Source organism: Lissotriton vulgaris, unplaced genomic scaffold (assembly GCF_964263255.1).
Source record: "Lissotriton vulgaris unplaced genomic scaffold, aLisVul1.2 SCAFFOLD_4725, whole genome shotgun sequence".
Taxonomy (NCBI): Eukaryota; Metazoa; Chordata; class Amphibia; order Caudata; family Salamandridae; genus Lissotriton; species Lissotriton vulgaris.
The window spans coordinates 124883-150010 of NW_028253568.1; the positions used below are offsets into that span (position 1 = coordinate 124883).

At 48.1% G+C, this 25128-nt stretch overlaps 1 protein-coding gene across 1 annotated transcript; it reads left to right on the forward strand.

The window, feature by feature from the left end:
- Window positions 1-86: 86 nt before the first annotated feature.
- LOC147660925 (uncharacterized) lies at window positions 87-22905 on the forward strand. The gene is made up of 4 exons (XM_086951420.1): window positions 87-1770; window positions 3805-3906; window positions 14525-14641; window positions 21252-22905. The coding sequence occupies exons 1-4, from the start codon at window positions 201-203 to the stop codon at window positions 22415-22417; spliced, it is 2955 nt and encodes a 984-aa protein (XP_086807546.1). The 5' UTR covers window positions 87-200; the 3' UTR covers window positions 22418-22905.
- Window positions 22906-25128: the final 2223 nt, after the last annotated feature.

The following is a 25128-nucleotide window of genomic DNA, read 5'->3' on the forward strand; positions in this document are numbered from 1 at the left end:
GGAGAGCGCAGGCTTCAGAAAGTGATGGAAAAGTCCCAAATTCACCTGAAGGTCTAAGAGCAACACTTGCAGCCTTTCCAAGTCATAACTTCTCTGCTGCAAGACCACGACCTGAAGATCTCCACAGGCCTTGAGGCGCCAACAACCTGGGTTCCCAGATCTGTGGATGGACCGCCCAGGAAGAGTTTGGAAAGCTACCAATGCCAGACACTCTGCTTTTTGGGTCCTGCCAAGAAAGCATCCTCATAAATGCTTTGGAGAAGGATGTGAACAACTACAGCACAACTGTAAGCAGGACTCGCACCCCCCCTAACATGACCTCCGATGCGCACAGTGGTCCTAATCCAGAGTCTCATGTGGGGCACCCTCCCACTCTGGTAATGTTGGCCATGCTAGAGCGGCTGGAAGCCAAACTCGATAACTTGCACAATTCAGTGGGAGAGGTCCCTTTTCGAGTTGCACATCTTATGGAAAAAATCTGGGTAGAAAAGGGTCGAGATTTCCTAGAAGGCGGTGCAGTGTCTTTGGAGGCAGTGAGTCCAGCAGGGGTCAGAGATTGTAGCTTCCCCAGGTCCCTTCCAACTGCTCGTCCAGCGAGCCCAGGGGTGCCTAGCCCAAGTCTACAAGTCTTTCCTGATAGTCATGACCCAATGCGGGCCCCCGGCTTACCACCAGTGTTTTCAAGTGAGCCGGAGTTAGATGAACCCTTGAAGCAAGAGCCATTGTCTGTTGATAGTTGGGACCCACAAGACAGCCATTTAATAAAGCCACCATCTCCAGGGGTCCATGACTCGCAGAAGGACCAACATACAGGGCCCGTGCTTCAGACTCGGCTGGACCAGCAGAAGGACCTGCGCCTACAACCAGGACTGCTGGGGGGGCAAGACCTTGGCATGCATCTAGTTCTTCCAGCTGGACAGGGACTGCAGCGGGACCCATGCAAGGAACCAGGGCATGAACCACAGCAGCACCACAGCTTCCAACGAGTGTTTGCAGCTGGACAGGGACTGCAGCGGAACCCATGCAAGGAACCAGGGCATGAACCACAGCAGCACCTCAGCTTGCATCTAGTGCTTCCAGCTGGACAGGGACTGCAGCGGGGCCCATGCAAGGAACCAAGGCATGAACCACAGCAGCACCACAGCTTCCAACGAGTGCTTCCATCTGGACAGGGACTACAGCGGGGCCCATGCAAGGAACCAGGGCATGAACCACAGCAGCACCACAGCTTGCAACGAGTGCTTCCATCTGGACAGGGACTACAGCGGGACCCATGCAAGGAACCAGGGCATGAACCACAGCAGCACCACAGCTTGCAACGAGTGCTTCCATCTGGACAGGGACTGCAGCGGGGCCCATGCAAGGAACCAGGGCATGAACCACAGCAGCACCACAGCTTACAACGAGTGCTTCCAGATGGACATGGACTGCAGCGGGACCCATGCAAGGAACCAGGGCATGAACCACAGCAGCACCACAGCTTAGAAGTAATGCTTCCAGATGGGAAGGAACCAGGTGAACACCTAAAGCCAGAACCATTGCCCGTTGGTGGGCGTGGCTCAGAGTGGAACCAGCGCACGCAGCCGGTGCGTCCTGATGTACATGAGGCAGACGTGGATTACAAGGTAGTGTCACCATGTACTGATGCCCACAGTACATCCGCGCTCACATCATGCCTCGGACGGGACACTCTCCGTGCAGGTGGGACGCCTCTCACAGGCTCCTTGGCGAGAAGAAGTCTGGAATCGGTTCTACTACCAGCCATGCCAGGTATTTCACAGTCTGTTTTTACGCAGATGGTACATGGCTGTGTGGTGGTGGTTTGTTGGTTAATGTGCACATTTCAAGATCTGTAGGTGTAAGGCATGGGCTGCGGGTGCTGGGACGGGCAATGGCACCCTACAAGAACCTCTGCGTTCAAGACGGAGCCTGTGTGATGTGGTGTGTGGGACAATATGTCCAATGCAAGGGCCCTGGAAACTAAGAAGGGGCTGTGGTTGTGGAGTGGTTTCGGGCATTGTGCACTGTACAAGAAGGTCTGAAACCAGAAAATGTCTCTGTTCTCGGTTTGAGGAGAGTTGAATATCAGGCGTGGTCTGCCCTCTCCTAACATCCTGCTGACCGCGCCTGATATTCAACTCTCCTCGTACTCTGCACATTGCCCTGGACACCCCAATGCACCGACAGTCCCATAGGGCCTTGTACTCTGCACGATGCAGTCACCTATACTGCCGCTAAGGGCGAGAGTGTTCTATACTATCTCATGGACCCATACTGTCTGCTTGGGGCGAGAGAGTTCAGTAGTGTCTCATGGAGTCACCTATACTGCCTGCTAGGGGCGAGAGCGTTCTGTACTGTGTCATGGATCCATACCCGTACTGTCTGCTAGGGGCGAGAGCGTTCTATTCTGTCTCATGGAGTCACATACTATCTGCTAGGGGTGAGAGCGTTATGAATTGTTTCATGGAGTCCCCTATATTGTCTGCTAGGGGCAAGAGCATTTTATACTGTCTCATTGAGTCACCTTTATTATCTGCTAGGGGCAAGAGCGTTCTGTACTGTCTCATGGAGTCACCTATACTGTCTGCTAGGGGAGAGAGAGTCACCTATACTGTCTGCTAGGGGAGAGTCTCTTCCCTGGGCAGTCCAGCATAGCACACGCTGTGGTAGTCCAACATAGCACTTTCCATGAGGCAGTCCTGCATAGCACACGGCGAGGCAGTCCAACACAGCACACACTGAGGCAGTCCAACATAGCACACGCTGAGGCAGTCCAACACATCACACACTGAGGCAGCCCAGCATAGCAAGCTTTAGTTCTGGCGGTACCGTTGCAGGAGACGTCCCTTTCATAGTTTGTCATACACCGCTGCCCTCTGGAACCAGTCCACCGCCACGGGGCAGCAGAGATGTAGAGTGACTGCGCAACTGACTTTGTTAACCGGTGCAACATGACAATGTGACCTACTGATCGTTTCTGGAGCTGCGAATAAGGTCTACGCGCTTACACTTGACACTGAGAACCCCCTTCTTTTGGTTTGGGACGGTTTAGTGACCGCAGTCCAGCCCTGGTGTCGTTGTGCAGATTAGAAAGGAGCCCTGCAGGGGTGTGGCAGCGACATTAAAAGGCCATTAGCATTAGTGAAAAAACTTACTTTACACTCTTCTGTTTGGCACAAAACCTAGTTAGTGGCCAAGTCACATAGGTACAATTACTTGTGTAGATTTACTCCTGCACCCAGGTGTAAATCTGCACTTGTTTGAGGTTCACCATTCCTGAGTGCACATTTACATCTACTTGACTTACATGTCTGCACCCCCTCAAATTAAGAGGGTGAAGCTTTCTTCAAAACGAATTACAAGGGTAATGGTACTAATAGTAACTTTTCACACTTAGGTGGGGGTCTTTGCCAATGTGGTGGAAATCTCCCTATAGGAAAGTGCAAGGAAAATTATTAAAATGTGTTGTTCTTTAAAAAATAATGAGCAATATGTATTTTTATTCACCTAGAACGAATAAAAAGAAATGTTTTAGCAGAACAACTCATCAGATTAAATGTTTATTTAATAACTAATTTAAATATATTAGTTTAATTTAAAAATAACGATTTAATAATTGTATTTAAAAAAAATCCTACCCTCACTGACATTTTTAGTTTTAGTTTTAGATTTTAAATAATACTAAATTTAATTAGAAGCCATGTGGTTAGTTTAGTTGATTTATTTAGTAAATGTTTTTATTTCTTAAATTAGGTTAGTTTTTAACTTTTATGATAATATTAATGCTGTGCTCCTTTGAAACAGACTCTATGACCGCCTCCTGTGCGTCTTCTTTAAAAGAGACAGAAGATCTGAGGCCTGTGGATGATGACGCTGAGAGGAAACATGGCAGTGACTGTCCCTCAGGTGAGTGAAACGTGGCGGAAGTCTCAGAGCACAAACACACAAGTGTTCTCACATGACACACACCAAGGAAGCTTACCACCTGCTGACATCTGGGCAGGTTCTCTGAGGGTCCTGTTTGGGTGTCAGGGGTGCCCTAATGTGGCCAGAGCGTTGAGTTGTATTTCTTCTAACCCGCAGGCCCTGCCCTTTAAAAACGCCCTCCCTGTGGTTCTTCCAGACTGAACACAATACGGTCTGTGGTGGGTGGGTGTTCTCCCTGTAACTGTTCTTTACTGGACAGCATGTCTGGACTCACAGAGGAGGTCTGTGTTTCAAAAGTCCTGCCTACCGGCCACACCACATTACTGTGGACCCCCATATATAGGCAAGCATTTGCAATGCAGTAGGTCTCGCATTAGTGAAAGTTTGATCTATTGCCGTTGCAAGTGATAATGTCTGTTAAATTATTTTTGTTTGTGAAAAAATATCCCAGCAGTAGCATAAGGAATAAAAGAAAATCCACAAAGCAAGGAATGGGTGCAGTACCACAGGCTGGTACTAGGTATCCCTGTAAAGGGACCTCTATTGATCACATAAGGTACTGCATCCTTACTGCAATTATAAAGAGAAACCTTGCAGCTGAGCACATGTTTCTATTTGTTTTTATTGGACGTGAGATTTTTTTTGCCTTGCGTTTTAAAATGCACCATTGTTGTTTATTTAGCTTCTCATTTCCAATAATAACAAATAGAAACGTTTGCTCAGTTGCAATCTTTCTCTTTATAATTGCATTAAGGGTGCAGGACCTTATATGGATTTACAACTCCACAGGGACACCTAGTAACAGCCTGTCGTACTGCACACTTTCCTTGTTTTGTGGATTTTCTTATATTACTTAAGCTACTGCTGGGAACCCATACAGAAGCAGGGGATAGCAGACAGTGCCCAAAACAGACAACAAAGGGTGGGCGTGCAGGGATCGGGAAGCACATGGACAACAGAAGGTAAGTGGCCATGGGGAAGCGCAGGTGCAACGAAGCTAGGGTGAGTGTTGATGTGAAGTAAAAGGACAAAGGAATGATAGGGACGCGCACAGACATCAGAGGGTGGTGGCATGCAAGAACGGCAAGAAGGTGGGTGGGAGTTAAGGAAGCAAGAAGGGCAACAGAAGGAGAGTGAAGGGGAAATCCAAAGGCAAGAAAGAGGATGAGGAACTCGAAGTGCAGCTGGAAAACACATGCACTCTCCTAGAATGCTCAACCAAAAAGATAAAAAAGTAGAAGCCTGAAAAGGGAGCAGTGGAGAGATGCAAGTAATCAGTCTGTACTCCAGGAGAGGAGCAAACACCAGAAGAGGAAGGAACGCCACAAAAGCTGACTAATAAGAGTCAAGCAAATGTGAGTAACAGTAAAGACAACCAATGGTAAGCAATGGGCGGGCCTGAGGTCCACTGTCAGTTTAAAATAATAGATCTAACTCCATGTGCTCTATATTTGTTGCGTTCATACTAAAAACACTGGAACAAACGGGCAGCCTCTACTTTTAAAGTTTGAATGGTGAAAATATACTTTGGTCAAAATGAATGTTTATTGTTTCCTATTATAAACGTAGCTTAAATAGTGCAAACTCAGTTTGCTTCAGTTTTTTCTAATATAGCTTTTCCAAAGATCAGGTTTGTTTTTGAGATTGAAAATCAGTTTATTATAATAACATCTTTATGTGGCACTTTGTACAGTACTTCTACTGGTTCAAAGTGCTATAAATAAGGTGTGTTCTAAAACTTAAATTAATGGCACTCAGTTTGCCACCCTTGAAAGGATGAAAGCGTGAGTTGGCCTTACTCGTGACCTGCAGATCACGGTATTTGTCAGCACTGAGCGTTTAACGCCTGTGGCCCTCTGGTATGTGATGGGGACTGGAGTTAAGATCTGTTCCCACCTCTCCTGTCGACAGGTTCACTGGCTCTTTCATGCCGGCTGGAGACTAGGCGTGGGAGGTGGCAGTGGTGGAGTTCCCATTCGTGATGTATGCTCAAGGGTAAGGCTGGCACCCGTGTGCAGTCTATGTGAGAAAGAATGAAAATCAAGAGCATGTGTGATCTAATTTGGAAGGGTCTTTCCAGAGTACATGCTGTTTTTATTCACCAGAAAATATAAAGTCATTTATTTTACCACCTTTAGGCAAAGTGTGGGCACGTTATTTCACACCGCTCATGGCCACTGCGCCAGATTTTAATATTTTGTACATGTATCGTTGGGGCCTTTTTATCAAAGTCTACTATTTTCACCGAACATATTTAGAAAATTTTGCTGCAGAATAAAAAGTTGGCCCAGTTTATAAAAAATATCTTGGTGCTGTGGGCATGACAATAACGAAACTGTTCTGGTTTCCATTAAAGTTGATTTACCACCTTTGTGATCGGGGCACTGGGTTGGGGCGGCGCATGCATGGACGTTTAATGCACTAGCGGCCCCACAGCAAAAAGGCGCAGAGGAGAGATATTGTAGCCACAGCGGCCCCACAGCAAAAAGGCGCAGAGGAGAGATATTGTAGCCACAGCGGCCCCACAGCAAAAAGGCACAGTGAAGAGATATTGTAGCCACAGCGGTCCCACAGCAGAAAGGCGCAGAGGAGAGCTATTGTAGCCACAGCGGCCCCACAGCAAAAAGGCACAGTGAAGAGATATTGTAGCCACAGCCGCCCGGTATAAAACAGCCAAAGACCACAAAGGACTCACTCAGTCCATTCAGACTCCCAAAGCAAGAAATAAGTTTCCAAAAGAAATCAAAGATAATCAACTTCATCAGCCTTTCAGAGGAAACACATGGATAAAAATGTTTCTAGCTGACGAGTCAAGAATTTTCAATTCTATTAAGGAATCTGAGGCGAGGATTATGCTTCTCTTTCTTTACTGAAAAACACAGCAGCCAATAAAACTTTAAATAGGATAACCCGAAAGGACTGCCACGCCCCGCCACGCCACGCCACGCCATGGTATGCACCAATCATGTAACCCCCAAAGGTATAAATGTCCTGAACACTAATCTTCTTCCTCTTTCTTTACAAAACATCAAAATTTCATATTGAAAATTGTAATTTCACGCAATGTTATGTATAATGATGTTGGGTTTCTTCCCGCCCGTAATAATGTTTGAAGTATATCCAGTGAGTGGTATATTACGGCTTATATTCTCCTATATTTTCAGGAGATCAGAGAAAGCCGTATCATACCACTCACTGGATATACTTCAAACATTATTACAGGCGGGATGAAACCCAACATCAGTATACAGAACATTGCATGAAATCACAATTTCCAATATGAACAATCCATATCACATATTGAATATCGATGTTTCTAGGGTGGGATAATCCTCGCCTCCGTGTCCTTAATAGAATTGAAAATTCTTGACGCGTCAGCTAGAATTCTTTTAATTCTATGGCAGTCCACGGAGGCTTCGGATTATGCTAGTTCAAAGTTACTCCCCCACTGTAGATGCCACATCAAAAAATGGCTTATGATAACATGTCTTAAAAGTAGAATCGGAAGACCAATCTGCCGCAGTCATAATGTCCTCTAATCGAGAACTTTCAGAGAAAGCTTTAGAAGCTGTAGCTCCTCGCACCGAATGGGCTCCCAAAGCCAAAGTATCAATACCTGCCAGACCTAATAACCTAGTGACCCACTAAGGTTGCTGCAGTGACTGGGCAAAAAGGTCTCTATAAGGAAATCCACAACTGTCCTGCAACGTCATTTCTAAACTCTCGAGTGCACTCCTCATAGCATTTTAAACATTGTACAGCACACAGTTTACTATGGCGAGGAAACACAGGATAAGAAATAGACTTAGAGTTTGTTTTTTGAGATTGTAAATGAGACCCCCGAAGGCGTGAAAACCCTGCCTGCCAAGTCCAGTGTTCGCACGTCAGATACTCCTCTGCATGAAACTAAACATAAAAAAAGTGTCAGTTTTGCCGACAGTTGCTTACGCGACAAACCATCATTTGCGGGCCAATTCCTGAGAAAACACAGAACTACGTCTGCATCCCACAGTTGTGAACATCGCAGTTTTGGAGGATTCACCAATCTGATGCCTCTCACTATCTTACTTACCAAAGAATGCTACCCCACCGGCCTACCGTCCACATGAAGATGACCGGCTGAGATGGCGGACCTTAAATTATTAACTGTCTGATAGGCCAAACCTTTAGTCACCATCTCCAACAGGAAATTAACTATCATACGAATTCCGGAACCCACGGGATCCCCCTGTCGTTCAGAACACCAACCAACCCACTTACGCCAAGCTAATTCATATTGTTTATGCGTAGAGGGAGCCCAAGATTGAGACAGGAAAAGCGTTACTTCCTGCGAAACTCCCGGCATTTACCAACGTCTCCTGAAAGTTTCCATGCCATGATGGACAATTGTTCCTGAACCACTAATGAATACGGTTGACCCAGAGGGTTCGTCAATATCTCTGCATATATAGCAGACTTTTTGGAGGAGTACAACACAAGGTCAGCGCTGCCGGGAACCAAGCTTGTGCTCTCCAACACGGAGATATCAACAACACCTCACCTTCCAGCCCACAGATCTGCACCAATACTCTCTGGATACTGACAAACGGAGGAAATGCATACAGCATATCCGTCATCCACGATTGAAGAAATGTATCTGAGTTGATCGCCAGAGGATCTGGTCGCCAACTATAACACTGAGGCAATTACGTCTTCAGTCTGGACACAAACAGATCAATCGAACAAGGGCCCCACTTGTTGTTTAGCTGTTGGAATACCCTGGGATGAAGTTTCCAATCACTGGAGTCTCGAAGGAAACGTGAGTTTCAATCCGCCACCACATTTCAGGTGCCCAGAATGTACTCCGCTGTCACCGAGGTGTGATGTAGGAGGCAGTAGTGCCAAAATTCTATGGCCATTTCCACTAAAAGACAGGACCTCGTGCCAACTAGACGATTGATGTATCTCACTGCTGAGAAATGTCCATCCGCAGGAGAATACAGCAACTCGCCTTCTGTGGAGAAAGTGTCCTGACCGCAAACAAGCCCGCCAAAAGTTCCAGACAATTTATATGGAGTTTCAATTCCTCCACGGACCATCTGCCCCTCATCTCCACAGAGCCGCTGCGGGCTCTGCAGCCCCATCTGCTGGCAACTGATTCTATCACTACTTCTGGGACTGATGCAAATATGGCCTTGCCATTCCATGTCCTGTCCTGCTCAGAGTCCGAGATGTCCGGGGCGGCAGGAGGAGACTCCTCCGCCTCCCCTGGGTTCAATAGAGCTGAAATTCCAGAAGGGAGGGACCCGCCATAGCTATGGTCTTTAATGACATTAGGCGCCACCAGGGAAAAGACTTCAGCTGAAGAGTGAAATGATGGCTCGCCCAGAGATGCCTTAAATTTGCGCTTTCCATAGTTCTCCAGGGGCTTAGTAAATGGTTGTAAAGCTTCTACCAGCACCCTGTTCACAGACCCCCTGGACGTGGGTATCCAGGGCTTCCACCAACTGCTCCTCCATCTGTTGCTCATAGGACACCTCCTCAAATTCCACGTAGTCATTATAATCTGCCCACTGGTCAACCGCCTCGGGGTAGTACGCCATCGTGCTATTGGAGGTGTGGAGAAGGTTTCAGAGGGGGTGACCCAGTGGTGACAAAGGCCCTACAATCCCTCCCTAACCTGATTATAAGCTATTCCAGGCCCAAAGCCTATCTCTTTTATATCCAATATATTTGCCAAACCTCTGTATCCCAACTAACTAGGAGACTAACTAACTAGGAAAAACTATTTTCTTTAAGTGTGGAGGGAGCCACCCCTTTATTCCTTCTAGGGCAGTGCCCTGCAACGCTTATCCGCCCCGTCGGGCGTTCACTGAGGACCGGGGATTGAGCTGTCCTTAGACGCGTATGCGCGCTCAGCCGATAAGTAATAAAAACCTGATACGGCTGTTTGCGCATGCACGAATCCAGTGGCAATGAAAAGGGGACTGCTCCCCGAGCGGCCAGAGCGCGTCTGTCATGCTCCACTCAAGCCACCAGGAAATATATATCGGCAACAATACAGCAATTTACTTGTAACTAGGATTGATCGTGACCATTAAAACACAGTATACGTTTGAAATAAATCGCATAGTAACCACATATCACTCTAAATATAGTAAAATGAATGCACTTAACATGCAACTGCAGCAGCAAAGAAAGAGAAAGAAGATTAGTGTTCAGGACATTTATACCTTTGGGGGGACCTGATTGGTGCATACTATGGAGGGGCAGTCCTTCCGGGTTATGCTATTTAAAGTTTGATTGGCTGAGGTGTTTTTTCAGTAAAGAAAGAGAAGCATAATCCGAAGCCGCCGTGGACTGCCATAGAATTAGGTTCAACAGAACTGTAACTTTCATTCATTTATAGAAGTGGGTATTTTTTTTTTGTTTTTTACGCCTGCTGCACGCTCTGCTTTCCCAGAACCCCCTTTGAAATCAGATGCATTAATCCCGGCAAGGAGTCCGACAGTCCGACAAAATATGTCAGGAAAAGTTAAATCACTTCGTTATTCTAGACAAAGCCAACGCTTGGCTAATGGAACTGGATGAAGGTGGACAACACACCAACCATAAAGCGGCGGCAAGAGAGGAGTGCCCCCCTTACCCCATGCCCAATCACTCCCCTCCCTCGGACACAATCTCAGAAGGGGCCCATGTGCCACCACTAAACCAACTGGGCTCTCTGCAGGACCTCCAGGCGCTGCAAGCCCTTGAACTGTACTAAGCCAACATAGTGCATTGCATAACAAGCAACAACAATGGCCGAACAGCAACAACAACGCTACGCAGCAACAATAATAAAACAAGCAGTGGCAAAGGCCATCATTTTGGCTTTTGTGTAGCGAACAGGATTGCAAACACAGATCAAACACTGCACACGTTTCTCACACGTAGGACATGTGTGACATGGGCAGTAGCATAGGTATGTGTGGCATGGGCAGTAGCATAGGCATGGGCTGTAGCATAGGCATGGGTGGCATGTGGCAGTAGCATAGGTATGTGTGGCATGGGCAGTAGCATAGGTATGTGTGGCATGGGCAGTAGCATAGGTATGTGTGGCATGGGCAGTAGCATAGGCATGGGCTGTAGCATAGGCATGGGTGGCATGTGGCAGTAGCATAGGTATGTGTGGCATGGGCAGTAGCATAGGTATGTGTGGGATGGGCAGAAGCATAGGCACAGGTGGCATGGGAAGTAGCATAAGTATTTTTGGGATGGGCAGTAGCATAGGCACAGGTGGCATGGCAGTAGCATAGGTATGTGTGTGATGGGCAGTAACATAGGTATACGTGCCATGGGCAGTAGCATAGGTATGTGCGGGATGGGCAGTAGCATAGGCGTGTGTGTGATGGGCAGTAGCATAGGCATGTGTGCCATGGGCAGTAGCATAGGCACGGGCAGTAGCATAGGTATATGTGTGATGGGCAGCAGCATAGGCAAGGGTGGCATGGGCAGAAGCATAAGCACGTGCCATGGGCAGTAGCATAGGCACTGGTGGGACGGGCAGTAGCATAGGCACAGGTGGCTTGGGCAGGAGCATAGGCACAGGTGGCATGGGCAGGAGCATAGGTATGTGTGGGATGGGCAGTAGCATAGGCACTGATGGCACGGGCAGTGGCATAGGCACTGGTGGCACGGGCAGTAGCATAGGCACGGGTGGCATGGGCAGGAGCATAGGCAGGGGTGGCATGGGCAGTAGCATAGGTATGTGTGTGATGGGCAGCAGCATAGGCAAGGGTGGCATGGGCAGCAGCATAGGCACTGGTGGCATGGGCAGTGGCATAGGCACGGGTGGCATGGGCAGGAGCATAGGCACGGCTGGAACGGGCAGGAGCATAGGCACGGGTGGTTTCCAAGCTCCCCTCGCACGCAGATTAGTTACAGTGCAGGCAGAAGAACTAGGAGTCCTTAAAACAGAACAGGTGCAGCCTGGGCACTGGCTGTGCAAGCTTCTTTATAACCGAGCAGGAAGGACTCCGGCAACTTCCCAAACTCCCCTTACTCAAACATACGACATGCACAAGCAGAGGCACACAGGTGCTTCTGGCACTCACAGAGAACACTTATTTTTGGTTGTTCCCTGCAAGAATGTAGCTTGTCTTTATGCGGGCCAAACATTTGCAATGCAAGAAGCCTCACATCAGCAAAAACAGGCAGTGTTGTGAGGGTGCAGTACCACAGACTGTCACTAGGTGTCCTGAGGGATCTTATTGACCACATATAGTACTTCACCTGCAACCTGGCCGAGGAAAGGATATGGCGCAGCGGTGGAAGCTGCCAACTGGGAAGCTGGGGATCCCGAATAGAGTCTGCCGTCAGCCGGATTCTTTAATTCCCCCCCATGAGCAAGTGCGCTATATAAATAAAAGCAACATTTTTTAAATATCATAAAAGCAGTGTTGTGAGGAAAACATCAACGGCCTCAGAGGAGTGCCGGGGTCTGGAGTAGTGCTGTGGGAGGAGTCAGGGGGAGGCACTGGGACCCCACTGCAAGCAAATTAAGCAAAAGGAAGTTTATTTGCACAAGTAAACCGAACACTGAAGGAGCAAAGACACAGCCCAATCAAAAAAAAGAGTTCTGTCTAAGTATAAATACCCTGAACAGTAAGAACATGTGAAAGAGTGCCAGTCCTCATGGGAGGATACAACATTCTAAAAGCAGGGACTATTAAGTGTATTCTCCAATGAAACAACAGCATTTCTAAAGGACAGCAATAGGAGCCAGTGAAAAAGATGGGCGTTTTTTCAATCCCTTACCCTAGATACTGCCTGTCTCGAAGAGACAGCGAAAGCGCTGCCTAGGCGAGACCTAAAAACAGGATGAAGTATCCTCTGCTGTAATTATAAACATATTACTAGTCACCAAGGAATTCCCTTGTGAAACATGAATGAGGCTGAAGGGCAAGTGGTTTTGAAGATAATGGAACTCAGAGGTCACTTGAGTTATGAGACATGGATAGTACATGTCTTTATTTTCACAAAACAGATTACATTAATACAAGTTTGAAATTTCTTGCAAACCCATTTAATCAGTTTGATGTACTTCGGTGTCAGTTGGTTTTGGCTCCCCTGCTTTGAACTCTACTGGTACAATATATACAGATTATCAGGTAGAAAAGGGTGTGACAAGCTGTCTTCCATTCAATTATTTAAACAAATTTTAAGTGTTTTGCTTTCCACCCTGTCGTCTGCTGTTACTGCTGGGTAGGGGCGTAATTCAGATGAGACCGGTGTTTGTCAGGCCTCCAACTATGATTCAAACTTCTGCTCAAAACCACCCCAGAAAGAGTATCATTTTCACCCCAGCGACTGATGTGTTTGTGTTTCTGGGACTTTTTACAATCTGGGTAGCTCTGTCTTACTAGAGAGGGTGAGGGATGTGGCGCCCGCTGGTTTAAAGACGAGCGGGTGAATCCGCATTGGAAAAACATATCCAATCCCCCCCAATCTAACTCCTCAGCTGACACCCGTACAACAAATCATATAAACTAAAGATACAAACCAAGATCAGACTGCAATTAACAACTACGTCATTCTGATTGAACACTGGATGCATCACAACATCGCGGCAGACACTTATTGACTGTAACTCATGCCACGCTTAGGAGGTGAGAGATGAGTGTGTCAGTCCATCGTTCAGGAGGAAGAGAAGCGTGTACTTTTAGGAGTCTGCTTCATAGCCAAGATGCCCATGAAGACCTGGGGACGCTTTTTTAAATGTGGTGCATTTTCCTTTTTAGTGCCTGGCGCAACTTTTAAAAGGTGTGCCAGGTGCAACCCGGGAAAGTGCGCCTTCTTATGTTCAATGTGCTGCCCTCCGGGGCAGCTGCAAACTCTGCCCTGGGGGCTGCGCATTCAAGTGAAATACAGTGCAGCTTTGAAGCAGCCCGCCGTGTATCACTGGACAGGCAGCAACCCCCCTGCACTTTTAAGAAGGGAAAGAGACCACCTTGCAGGTGGGTGCAGTGAGTGACTGCATCTCCCTGCAAGGGGATGTCTGGGGGGGTTCCATAAAACCCCCCTTTCCACCCTCCAGAGGGCTTCTCTCTGAAGGTGCACTGACAGTGCACCACCTTTTAGGTGGCGTACTGTCATAGCTCCTCCTGACACCTTCTTTGCCTCCGCGCCAATGTCTATAATCATATGCGGGCTCAGAGCCAAAGAGATTCCCTCATTTGCAAGAAGCCACGCCCCCATGCAAATGAGGGAACGTCCTCTGGTGATTGCACTGGCGCTATATGTGCGTCAGCGCTATCTGTATTACAGAAAGGGCCGCACAAACTTCCGCAGCCATTCCTGTGATGACAAAGTGCCACAGGAGCGTGCAAAGCTGGCACGCATGCCCGTTGAGCCTCAATGGCACTTTTCATAATACGGCACTTGCACGGATACACTTATGGGAGCTGTGTAAAGAGTTCCTTTTCCCTTCATTCTTTGCTCATCAAGTTAGAGTTCTATGTTCCAGTTGTGCAGAGTATTGGGGCTTCATGCAGTCAGTCAGCAGATTTCACACTCATGCAGACAGTACATTGAAATGTAAATGTTGTGATTATTTTTTGGTTTGAATTCATTTTAGGCTATGAGACGATGACCAATATAATTTCGGTCGTCATTAAAGAGGAGGAGGAGGAGGAGAGCCATCCCACTACCTATCCGAGGCCAGAGGAAACACAAAATGTCAGTTGTGCTTCAGGTAAGATATGATGCTTTCCTACATAGAATCTCACGCAGGCTGACAGCTCCAGCTGGGATTACAGTGACACATGCCTCCAGTAAGTGTCTGCCTAGCCTCACTTCTGGTATTAGGGGAAGACGTGCCTCAACAGAGCACCTGGCCATCTACACTTCCGGGGTCGTATTATGGAAAGTGCCCCAGGGGCACAATGAACATGGTTGCCCACTTTACGTGCCCTGGGGCACTTTGGTATTTCTGAAGGGGCCACAGACGCTTGTGCTGTCCTTTTTGTAATACAGATAGTGCTTGCACCAATATAGTGCCAATGCTATCACCAGAGTGTGTTCTCTCATTTACATGGGGGCATGGCCCCATGCAAATGAGGGAATCCCTTTGCATTCTCCCTTTGGAGACGCGGGCGCACAGGCAAAGAAGCTGTCAGGAGGTGCGCTGACAGTGCGCCTCCTGATAGCAGGCCTCTGCAGGGGGGAATGGGCGCCATGGACTCCTAGGGGTCCCCTGGTTGGCCGGTGCAGTCACTCACTGCACCTACCTGCAAGGGGATCTCTTTCTACTTTTAAAAGTGCAGACTTGGGTCTGTCACATGCCCAACATGGGTCTGACTCAGAACTGAGATGGGCCTGTCTGATATCTGACATTCTATTGCAAATCTGACATGGGTCTCTCACATGACTGTCATGGATCTGTCACCTGCCTCTCACTTGTGAGTGTCATATAACTGTCCCTCATGTGATTGTCACATGATGCCTTGACATTCGTCTATCACATGTCTGCCACAGTTATCATATTACTGTCCAACATGAGTGAGTCATACCACTGCCCAATGTTTTACATCTGTCACCTCCTGCACTGACTCCTCCCCCCTTCACCCCAAACACAGCAGCACAGCAAGATCCAGACCCCAGGACACTTGGTACACGAACACTCAGACAGATGAATCACCACTGCAAAAAACTGGAGAGGAAACGGAGAACGAGCCAGGACAATGCAGACAGGAGCACTGTCCAAATCCACCTTGAGACAAGTCCACCAAAGGAACTAGACCACCAAACGTGCCGCTCCGGTGGATCGCATCAATACCAGCACCGAAGCAAAGAAATGTTCACTGTTGTGAAGGATTTGACCTCACAGGCGGCTGCCTTCAACTCAATCACCCCTTCGCAGGACCTCTGCAACACTCGTTCAGTTCTTCAGCAACAAAATCACCACTATCTACAGCAACTTCAACCCTCAAATGGACCAGACAGACCTCTCCAAAGGCCTCCTGATCTTATCCAAATAACTTATGCTCGCCATCACCCCATAAGAACTGCTCCCACCGTGAAGTCAATCAACTCAGGAGCCCCATCAGAGCCCTGCCCCTACCACACCATCTCCAGAGTACTGCAATCCATCAGCACCATGCTCACACTCATTCTGAATGTTTCCTCCTCTTCCACGACCTTCCCAGATGCTTGGAAATAGGCACTGGTCCTCCCACTGCTGATGGAACCCCCCACTGCCCCGTGAATGCTTACCAACTGAAGACCAATCTCTCTGCTATTGTTACCGTCCAAGATCTTAGAGAAAATCATCAACAAACTCCTCACTGAATACCTCAATGACTACAAACTTCTCAATCAATCAATCAATCAAGCATTTATAATGCGCGCTACATACCCGTGAGGATCTCAAGGCGGTGAGGGGGGGGGGGGGGGGGGTTGAGGGCTGCTACTGATCGAAGAGCCAGGTCTTGAGAAGTCTTCTGAAGGCTAGCGGTCCTGGGTCTGTCGTAGGCTGGCAGGGAGATCGTTCCAGGTCTTGGCGGCGAGGTAGGAGAAGGATCTGCCGCCGGCGATGGTTTTCCAGATACGAGGAACTGTGGCGAGGGCGAGGGTGGCAGAGCGAAGGTTGCGGGTGGGGGTGTGGAAGCTGAGCCGGTTGTTGAGGTATGATGGTCCGGTGTTGTGTAGCGCTTTGTGTGCGTGGATGAGGAATTTGAAGGTGATCCTCTTGTTGACTGGGAACCAGTGCAGGTCTCTCAGGTGGGGTGCGATATGGCTGCGCCGGGGGACGTCGAGGATCAGTCGTCCTGAGGCGTTCTGGATTCGTTGTAGTCATCTCAGGAGCTTGGCTGTTGTTCCTGAGTAGAGGGCGTTTCCGTAGTCGAGTCTGTTGGTGATGAGGGCCTGGGTGACGGTTTTTCTCGTGTCGGGAGGGATCCACTTGAAAATCCTGCGGAGCATTCGGAGGGTGTTGAAGCAGGACGCCGAGACAGCGTTGACTTGCTTGGTCATGGAGAGGGAGGAGTCGAGGATGAAGCCCAGGTTGCGTGCGTGGTCGGTGGGTTACAGGGATGTGCCTAGCGATGTGGGCCACCAGGAGTTGTCCCAGGCTGATGGGGTGGGTCCGAGGATGTGGACCTCCGTTTTGTCTGAATTCAGCTTCAGTCTGCTGTCCTTCATCCAGTCGGCGACGGCCTTCATTTCTCTGTGGAGGTTGGCTTTGGCGGTGTTGTGGTCTTCGATGAGGGATATGATCAGCTGGGTGTCGTCGGCGTAGGAGATTATGTTGAGGCTGTGTTGTCGTTCGACGTGGGCGAGTGGAGCCATGCAGATATTGAACAGCGTCGGGCTGAGGGAGGATCCCTGTGGGACGCCGCAGATGATCTCGGTGGTTCTTGAATGGAAGGGAGGGAGGCAGACACTCTGGGTTCTGCCGGAGAGGAAGGATGTGGTCCATGCCAGGGCCTTCTCTTGAATTCCGGCGTCATGAAGGCTGGCTGATAGGGTGCGGTGGCAGACCATGTCGAAGGCAGCTGATAGGTCAAGGAGGATGAGGGTGGCTGTTTCTCCATTGTCCATCAGGATCCTGATGTCGTCGGTGGTGGCGATGAGGGCGGTCTGAATGCTGTTGTTGCTGCGGAAGCCAGATTGGGATGGGTCCAGGACGTTGTTGTCTTCGAGGTAACGGGTCAGCTGTTTGTTGACAATCTTCTCTGTCACTTTTGACGGGAACGGAGCAGGGAGATGGGCCGGAAGTTCTTGAGGTCCTTGGGGTCCGCCTTGGGTTTCTTCAGAAGGGCGTTGATCTCGGCGTGCTTCCAGCTAACCAGGAAGGTTGCTGTCTCGAAGGAGCTGTTGATTGTTTTCCGGAGGTGGGGTACGATGGTTGTGCTGGCTTTGTTAAAGATGTGGTGAGGGCAGGGCTCGGATGGGGATCCGGAGTGGATGGAGTTCTTGGTTTTTATGGTGTCTTTGTCGCTGTCGTGAGTCCAGGCGGTCAAGCGGCATGTGCGGGTGGTGATCGCAGGGGTGGTGGAATCGGTGGTGGGTGTGGGGGTGTCGGAGTTGATTAGTAGTGGAGGTCTTGAGAGGGGCGAGGGTGTTGGCGCAGTCGCTGATCCATTGTTTTAGGTTGGTTGCGGCGGTGCCTGGGTTGGTGGGGTCGGCGGGTGGTCTCAGGGCGAGGGTGGTAGTCAGTTGGTTCTTGGTGACCTTGCCCCAGCAGCGGCATGATATCTTTAGGGTGCGGTGGTGTGTGGTGGGTTTCCTGAAGGTGAAGTGGACGCATCTGTGGTCGGTCCAGTGGGGTTCGGTGGTGTGGTTGAAAGAGACGTGGGGGCTTGTGGAGAAGATGGGATCCAGTGTTTGTCCAGCACGTGGGTGGGTGTCGTTACGAGTTGTTTAAGTCCGAGGTTGTCTATCAGGGCGGTGGAGTTGGCGTTGTTGTTGTTCTCGAGGTGGAAGTTCAGGTCCCCGAGGAGAATGTAGTCTGTGGAGGCGAGGGCGTGGGTGCTGACGAGGTCGGCGATGGTGTCGCAGAACTTTGGTCGTGGTCCGGGTGGTCTGTAGACGAGAGTCCCACTGAAGGTGGTGTTGGGGTTGGTGTGGATCTGGAAGTGCATGTGCTCGGCGGTGGTGAGGTGCGGTCTCTGCGGGAGATCTTGTAGCCCTGTGGGATGGCTATGGCGATGTCTGGTGCTGAGGTGGCGTTCATCCAGGTCTCCGTCAGGAAGGCGACGTCGGGGGCAGTGGAGTCTAGGAGGTCCCAGAGTTCGATGGCGTGCTTGCGAGTGGAGCGGGTGTTGAGGAGGGTGCATCGGAGGTGGTTGGGTTCTCTGGTTGATGGTTAGGTGGGCCAGATGCTGGTGTATCTGCAGTTCCGGCAGGCGAAGAACCCTTGGGTGCGCTTCGGGGTGGCCTGGTAGCAGGGGTGGTCTCGTCCGATGTTGCGTGCGTGGAGGGTGCTGGAGTCGTAGGGCAGTCTGGTGTTGCGGGGGCGCGGGGTCCAGGGGTTCTGGCGCTGGGTGCGGTCCAGGCGGGGACGGACGCAGACGGGCTTGCCATTCGCGCCTTCGGTGCTCCAGCGGCGTGCCCGCTGCGCGTCTGCGTGGCGCCCTCCATAAGAGGCGAAGTGGGAGGGAGGAACAGCTGGGAGGCGCGAGCGGGGCGGCCAATGGGCGAGGGCACGGGGCACAGAAGGAAAGAGGGGGCGGGGCCACATGGGAGCAGCGGCGGGGAGCGGGGGGGCACAGAGGGCAAGGGCACAAAGGAACGGCAATCAGAGGTACAGTAATAAACAGCCAGGTATGGGGAAAAACAGCAACAATACACTACCAACTAAACAGGTACCAGGGGCACACCTGCGGTGAACCCTCGGCAGCAGAAGCAGTGGGGCAGTCACAGGCAACCAGGAGGAGCCGTGTGGCGTGAGGGGTGACCAGAGGTCAGGTCACACTCACTGCCGCGCGGCGCCCTCCATAAGAGGCCAAGTGGGAGGGAGGAGCAGCTGGAAGCGGGAGCGGGGCGGCGGCACGGGGCACAGAAGGAAAGAGGGGGCGGGGCCGCAGGGGAACAGCCAGCGGCGGGGAGCGGGGGGGCAGAGAGCAAGGGCGCAAAGGAACGGCAATCAGAGGAACAGTAAAACAAAATAAACAGCCAGGTATGGGGAAAAACAGAGCAACAATACAGAACCAACAAAACAGGTACCAGGGGAACACCTGCAGCGAACCCTCTGCAGCAGCAGCAGTGGGGCAGTCACGGGCCACCAGGAGGAGCCGTGCGGCATGGGGGGTGACAAGAGGTCAGGTCATATCAGGATCAGGAGACAGGACCAGAGCTCAACATCACTCAGTCTAATTTCAGACCCAACAGCAGCACAAAAGCTGCCATCATCGCTGCCACAGATGACATCCATATGACACTGGATGGAGGAGACATGGTGGCCTCATTCTCCTGGAACACTCTGCAGCACAGTCCCCTACCCCATCCTCATCCAAAGCCTGCACAACATTGCAATCTAAGGACACACAATCTGATGGATCTGCTTTTTCCTGATTGGATGGACCCAGGCAATTAGCCTGACACCACACACCTCTGATGCCGGTGACCTCATCTGCAAAGTTCTGCAAGGATCCTCCCTGAGCCTGACCCTCTGCAACACAGAATTGATCTGTTTAGCCAGCATCATCCACTCTCCCAACATCCTCTCCTATGCCAACGACACACAGCTCAAGCCCTCCCTCACAGACCAGAATGACTGAAATCACCCACTGGATGAAGACCAGTTGTCTAAAGCTGACAAGACTGAAATCATGATCTTGGAGAATAGCACTTCAACTGGGGCTTTATGTGGTGGGCAATAGTTTTTGAACTGACACTCATCCCCACCAATAACCTCTGGCTTGTCATCGACAGCAAACTCAACATGACAGCTCAAGTCAATGCCGTCACAACCTCATGCTTCCATACCCTGAAGATGCTGAAGATGATTTTTGAACGGCTCTCAATCAGCAACAGCAAAACCGTCATGCACACCCTGGTGACAAGCAAGCTGAACTACGAGAACATCCTATATGCCAGGATCAACAAAAAACTCACAGAGGCCTGCAGACTATTCAGAACTCTAAGGCCAGTCACTCTCAAGCTCCAATGCCGAACTCACATCATTCCTCACCTGAAGCACCCCCTCTCGTTTTCCATACACAAACGAACACAATTCAAACTCCTCACCCACACTTTCAAAGCATTACATAGCACTGGCCCAGCATGCCTCAACAATTGCATCTGCTCAAAGAAACCTTCCAGACACCTCTGCTCGTCCGCACTCCTTGCCCAAATCCCACAGACACGAAAAACCATATCTGTCAGTCACACCTTCTCCTACTTCACTCGTAAAGTGTGGAAGGACCTGTCACTACACATAAGAGCCTCCCCCTCACTTCTTGAATGCAACAATAAGATGAAGACCTGACTTTTCGAGTAGTGCCACTAGTCCATATGTTTGGCTCGACTCAAACCTGCTCAGGGCCAGAACAGTGCCATCTACAAATCTGCATAACATGGCATACCACATGGCTGTCCAACATGCGTCCTTCATTAGACTAATGTGGGTCTGTCACCTGACTGACATAAGTATGTCTCATGAGCGACAAGAGTCTGTTATCTGTCTGAAATTACCTGAGTGTCCAACATTTGTGTATCATAGGAATCCTTGGTACTGTCTCTCATTGGAACATGCAAAACATTCCTGTAGCAGTACTGCCAACCACTGAGATGTAACATCACACATTGGTGCTCGTTTATGTAAACTATTTCCCTGTTTTTTTACATTTCTTTTCATTCAGCAGCCTTCCAGTCAGAAGAAAGAAGTGTGAACAGGGGAGAGACCAGTACATCCACGGAGTGTAAGACGTTTACTGACAATTTCATCCTAAATCAACAATACGGTCTCCAGACAACAGAAAGACGCTTGACCAGCAGTGAGTGGGAAAAGGCATATAGGACTAAGATATTTTTTGCGGCACACCAGAGACCCGACAAAGGGCTGAGACCCTTTCCCTGCACAGACTGTGAAAAACGCTTTACTCTAAAGTCTGATCTCGTAATTCACAGAAGAATACACACAGGAGAGAGGCCCTTTCAGTGCACTGACTGTGGGAAAAGCTATACTAAAAAAGTAAATCTCCTAAATCATCAGAGAACACACACCGGAGTGAGGCCATTTCCCTGCACAGAATGTGGGAAAAGGTTTACTGAAAAGGGATATCTTCTAAGACACCAACAGATACACACCGGAGTGAGGCCATTTCCCTGCACAGAATGTGGGAAAAGGTTTACTAAAAAAGGAAATCTCCTAAATCATCAGAGAACACACACCGGAGTGAGGCCATTTCCCTGCACAGAATGTGGGAAAAGGTTTACTGAAAAGGGTTCTCTTCTAAGACACCAACAGATACACACTGGAGTGAGGCCCTTCACGTGCACGGAGTGTGAAAAGAGTTTTAGGGTGAGAACAGCTCTTACACAACACCAAAGAATACACACAGGAGTGCAGCTCTTTACCTGCACTGAGTGTGCAAAATGTTTCACTGTTAAATCTGCTCTATTACGGCATCTAAATATTCACAAGGGGATTAGGCCCTTTCACTGCACAAACTGTGAGAAATGTTTTATTGATAAGACCGCTCTTTTACAACACCAAAGAATTCACACAGGAGTGAGACCTTTTAACTGCAACGAGTGTGATAAGAGTTTTACTCTGAAACCATCCCTCATTCAACACCTACGAACACACAAAGGTGTAAGACCCTTCAAGTGCACTGTCTGTGAAAAGAGTTTCACTCTGAGCACAACTCTAATACAACACCAGAGAACACACACAGGAGAGAGGCCTTTTAATTGTACTGAGTGTGAGAAGAGTTTCACTGCAAAACAATCTCTTTCACGACATCTGAGACTACATGCGGAGAAGAAAGATGGAGTTGGTGTAACTGAGAGTGCAGCTCCTTAAGGGCACGGATCCTTTAACTATGCTGGCAACATCCCGTTTTCTGCTGACATTCATTGATCTTATGTAATGCACTGACGTACAGCATCGCTGTTGTCCCTTAATTCATTCGGCGACCGATCTTCTGACATTTGACTCCTCCTTCAACAGAGTGAACTATAATTTTGCAAGTATTATATGTAATTTTGTACTACCCTAGGTGGTCTTTGAACTAACTGGTTCATAAGACGTATTTTTTTTTATCTGCTGTGTCTTACTAGGGAATAATTGCATTTAAATCAGTATTTCCCTGCCTCTTGCAGTGCAGGTAAAAAACATTTCTTTGTTCAGAATTATTGTAAACAATTACAAAATGGGTCCTTTTGCAGTTCCTGATAATCTTGTAATGGAAACAATCACACCTTGATTTAAAGTTATATAATTAGCTAAGAAATTAATCAGTTTATAAAGCACATTTCAACCATGTATGTATAATATATTGCAAATATAGAATGCACTGAAAATACTCTCTTCTTTTTTTTTTGTAATAGGACTTCCCTAGTATAATATATTTGTTGACATTACCAGTAAACATTGACACTTTTCCACTGGCCCAAATCCACAGTAAATGGATATACATTAGATTTTACTTTTGCCTTGAACCTGACATGCTGTAGAATATGTCATGTAAGTATCACAAGTACATTACTAATATCACACGTACATTATAAGTATCACACGCACATTACAAGAATACAAGTATTTCACAAACATCACAAGTATCACACGCACATTACAAGTATACAAGAAAAGTATTACATGTAAATTACAAGTATTACACGTACATTAGAAGTATTACACGTACATATCAAGTATACAAACATTTCACCTACATTACAAGTATATAAGTACTTCAGCTACATTACAAGTATTACACATATATTACAGGTATACAGGTACTACATGTATATTTGAAGTATACAAATATTACACGTACATTACAAGTATACAAGTATTTTACGTACGTTACAAGTATTTAAGTGTTACAAGTACATTACAAGTATAAAAGTATACTGTGTGCAGAAATCTATCTTATTGATGTAGGAGCCGCAAAGTGATCTTTCACATAGCAACGTCCATGGCTACTGGTCTGCCTAAGGCACAAGCCACACTGTGCACGTAATCCACATTTTCCGGTCATCGGACACGGTTCCTATTAAAATATAGTGGTTGGGTGAATCCCCATCACTTCGGAAGAAGAAACTGATAATGGAGGTCATTCAAGGGTATTTTTCAAACAGCTGATTTACTGAAGGGAGCTGAGTTCTTGTCCTTCAGTTTGCTCAGAACGTGTGGATTGCACATGTCAGAATGTTGGAGTGCAAAATATGGACTCCTGTGTTGCAAGAAATTTTTCTGGCATTAGTGAGTGGACCTTAGTGAAAGTAAAATATGTTTCTATATTTGTAAAGATCTTCACATATGCCTGTATAAGGTGAGTAATAGCTAACCTGGTGCATTTCTAGAGGCGAATTGGTGGGATTTTGTATGTGTAGTCATTATTTATCGGATCAGCTTCATTGTCTGTTTCTGTAGTACATAGGGATAATATACCAGGGAGATTCTTACAGCAGAACCCATTTTTCAGGAAGATTTGGATGCCGGCACTGATAAAAACAGTAAAATTATCTTTTTTCGGTCTTGTTCCAGAGAGGCCTCACTGATGTTATAAATACGTACTTATGTTGATGCACACAAATAATTTGAGAGGGACCAAAATATATCTTTGTGAACGATAACAGATAATATTCCAGAATTATTCCTCTTGATTCAGTCGTAATCAGTGCCTGCAAGTCTTTCATTGTGCAGCTGTTTTTCAGGGCAGCAGTTCATTTTTAAAACAACTCTTCTCTATTGCTGAAATGATCGCAATCGAACCTGTCATATAATGTGTCTGGCTAAACAGAAACATCCTGGAGATATACTCTTCGTTAACTATATCGTCTGAAGGACAAACCAAGATGAATCGGTTAAAGGCAGTAATTCTATGTGAGTGCAGGATGAATGTCATTACACTTTAACACTCTCAAGAACACCTTCTTGCATTATAATAGTGAAGATGTGTCCTTTCCTCCATGTTCTCCATGTGCATATGGACAGATGCTCACTTAATTTACCACAGAGAGAGCTGGGCACTGATTTGACTTTGACACATATGGGGCTTACAGGTCATGTGCACTCTTTTGAGTCAAGCTAGTTGGCTACTGTGGTGATTGATAGTCGGGTCTGGTGGCTTAATAGACAAATGCGTCCTCTGTAGGGGCCTGTGTTTGACCTTGTGGTCCTAGGTTCAAATCCCGGTGGGTCCACCCAGCCTTTACTCCTTCTGAGTTTGATAAAAATGAGTAACATTGAGTTGGGTAACAATAAACCTCTATTATTCAGTGCCAAGAGGCCCTTCTGGGTGAACGCACACTGTACAAATACACGTTATGTTATTGCGGACCAGGAGAGTGACTGGGATGATTCACAAAATCTGCTTGTGGAGTAGCAGACTAGTGCACAATAGTTTTGCTTCCCAGGTGACATGACTCAAACTGCGGCTCCAGGAGATGCGCAGGGAAATAATCCTGTTTCAGCAAAGAAGGCGTTGGCTGCCTCTTTGTCAGCCGTACAAGTGGAACTACAGACAAACGTCAGAAAATCCGAAGGTTAACCTAAGAATCAGAAGAATA

Bases quoted from the DNA above. Each gene is read 5' to 3' on its own strand.
- LOC147660925 (XM_086951420.1), top strand. From the start codon at position 201: ATGCCAGACACTCTGCTTTTTGGGTCCTGCCAAGAAAGCATCCTCATA. The intron at 1,771-3,804 runs GTATTTCACAGT...CCTTTGAAACAG, and splicing joins TCTACTACCAGCCATGCCAG to ACTCTATGACCGCCTCCTGT. The intron at 14,642-21,251 runs GTAAGATATGAT...CTTTTCATTCAG, and splicing joins AAATGTCAGTTGTGCTTCAG to CAGCCTTCCAGTCAGAAGAA.